A 2775-nucleotide genomic window follows, 5' to 3' on the forward strand; every position below is an offset into this window, starting at 1 on the left:
AGGTCGATGCACCAAATGCATTGGATTCTAACAGTGCTTCGATGAAGGTCGTCTTAGCTTCTCACGGGAGTGAAAGCAGGTCGTCTATGTTGAATGGTGACGAACCCTTTGATGTTGGAGTGCTTAAAGGCGTAACCTGTGTTGTCGGAAGTTCTTTTGAAGAAATGGGGAGTGAATCGAATCCGTTTTCGTTCTTGGTTTGGTTCGAGCAGCCACGCCCGGTGCCACGAAATGATTGAGAACTACGATGGGTAAAGGAATCACACGAGGAGAGTGGAGACCCTTTTCATGCGGGACTCATAGCAAAAGATGGGAAACCAAAGTTCAGTCTTAGAAAGTCTCGAGTTTAGCACATTTCCATACTTGGGGTAGAGGCCTTGCACTAAGCACATACTCGGAGAGGGTCGCGAAGTGTAAAGATCCGGTCCTAAAGAGGGCTCATTTACTTGGACTTGATCCAGGTGTTCTGAAGTTTCATTTGATCATTCTAGCGTTCACGGCTAGTCTAAAAGAAAGTCGATGAGCTAAAACTCTTTTTTTTTAGTTCCCTTTGAGTTCCACTTCTCAAGGAAAGTCGAGTCTTATAAAAGACGCCACTCTACGAGGGAAGTCCCCGGGTCGAGTCTTTGCGAGTTCATCCCAAACAAAGCGACCGGTGAAGTAGGCACGGGTATCAACGTCTAAGCCCACAGTAAACATATGCAATGAGTTCAACAATAATGATAGTTACAACATCGAGGTCGATGTTCTCCTATCGACTTTAATGGGCCTGGAATGGTATCTTTTTCTTCCATGGTACTGACAGCATGACATGTACCAGCCTCTGGCATCTCCTCTGAACTCCAATTACAGAAGTTCTTCGGGAGGAAATCTGCTAACGTCATGTAAGACCCTAACTCTAAATCTAAGGTGGAAGATTATTTGGAAAAGGAAAATCCTAAGTAATAAAAATATTGGGGCAATGGTGAAAGCATATGGAGGAGTACGGCCATATATACTAAGTTATATCGAAAGGGTGGCAAGTGGTTAGGAATATGGCCGACGCATGTGGAGGGTTTCGGCACCTTGAACGAAAGGCCTAAAAGTATGTAGGAGGTTGGCTTCATGTTGTTCTAAACTTTGGAAGCAAGAAGGCTTGGGCAATGGTCGTGGACTTGCATGCAACTAACGCAAGGGCATGCACAAAGCATGCGTCGAGCGAGCATGCCAGGCGCCCAGCCCATGCGTCGAGCCCAAGTGCACAACCCATGCGTCAAGCAGGTATGCCAAGTGCCCTTGCCTATGCGTCGAGCGGCATGTCAAACGCCCATCACATGCGTCGAGCGCTACCAAACTGTCGAGTGGCCATGCCTATTCATCGAGCGTTGCCGAGCCTGCTGAGCAGCCATGCGTCGATCCTTGCGTCGAGCACACAATCCATGCATCGAACAACCAGCCTACGCTGCGAGCGCATTGTTGAACAGCCATGCGTCGAAGAGCCCTGCCGAGCACTAATGCGTCGAGGCACGCCCATGCGGCCAAGCACGCTCATACGGCCGAGCAAGCGAGCGATGATCAGTGTCTATGCAGCACGTCCATACATCGATGGCCAGCACCTATGCCAAGTGCTATACGCCCATGCCAAGCAAGCCGTGCGGACATACCTAGTGAGTCATGCGTTGAGGATGAGCGGCCACCCTATGCCTTGGTGATGGCTGACTCATGCGATGGCTAAGTGGGATTTCGATGGAAGTAAGTTGGCTTGCTATGCGATGTGGACAAAAAAAAGGCAAATTGATGGGGAAAAGAATTCCAAGGGGAGATGGCAATATTTATGAAATGCGTTGATAAGCCTAACAAATTAGATAGATGAACATGTTTAAGTATTTATGTGATTGAGGTGGCAAAAGAAGGATCACACAAGGCAATCTTATCACTCTAAGCGGGAGGTGGACAAAGGAGATTACATGCAAAAGTGGTCCTATCACTCTAAGCAAGAGGTGGATGAAGGAGGTTGCATGCAAAATGGGAATTTTGGCCGGCAAATTAAGGTGAGAACAACTCAAGGCTGTGCTGGAATAGACTAAGTGTTGGCAGCTTCAAAAAGGGACAAATGGGAATTGAGTTGTCACAAGGGGATGAGTTTGGGATGGCTATAAATAGAGGGGTAGGCGAGAAGAATTCATTCATGCCATCACCAAAATCTTTGTGTTGAGAGCTTATTTAGAGTGTTGCACTTGAGTATTTAGGCTGCCAAATTGATTGGGGTTTAAAGGAGCTAAGGTTGCATTGGTGAAACATTGGAGCCAGCCCAGATGCCCAGCCAGCCAACGCATCCAGCACACAGCGTGCGCACCTTGCGCCTTGCAATGTTACGTCCGTCCATCAGCGTGCCTCGCATCAACACATCACGCACACCAGCCCAACGCAGTAGCCACCGTGCGACGCATCACGCATGCCCAACGCAACAGCCCACTGTGCGATACAGCACGCCTACCCTGCACACGGCCGAACGCCCAGCTGCCTACTACAGTCCAAATAACCTCTAAAGGGGCTGATATTGGGATTTTGGGATTTTGGGTAAGTTTGGAGTAAGGTAAGCTGATACTTTTGTTATATAAAGGTATTTTGGCTATTTTAGCATTATTTATTGATATAACAAGTATTAATTGAGGAATTTTCATTGATATGGAGGAATCTCAGGAAGATATTCTCAAAATGGTTTTAGTAGGAAATCTTACGTATGGTGAGTGGTTATTTAGTTTTATGCATTGATATGTGAATAAATGCACAGGT

At 47.1% G+C, this 2775-nt stretch overlaps 1 protein-coding gene across 1 annotated transcript in view; it reads left to right on the top strand.

Moving 5' to 3' along the window:
• LOC150035826 (uncharacterized) overlaps positions 1–239 on the top strand; it is a 2020-nt gene extending 1781 nt beyond the window's left edge. Inside the window, exon 3 of the mRNA XM_090313953.1 lies at positions 3–239. Coding sequence (XP_090170079.1) covers positions 3–239 — 237 coding nt within the window. The remainder of the gene's footprint in view (positions 1–2) is intronic.
• Positions 240–2775: the final 2536 nt, after the last annotated feature.

Source organism: Benincasa hispida, chromosome 5, assembly GCF_027475165.1.
Source record: "Benincasa hispida cultivar pf3 chromosome 5, pf3_genome.v1.1, whole genome shotgun sequence".
Taxonomy (NCBI): Eukaryota; Viridiplantae; Streptophyta; class Magnoliopsida; order Cucurbitales; family Cucurbitaceae; genus Benincasa; species Benincasa hispida.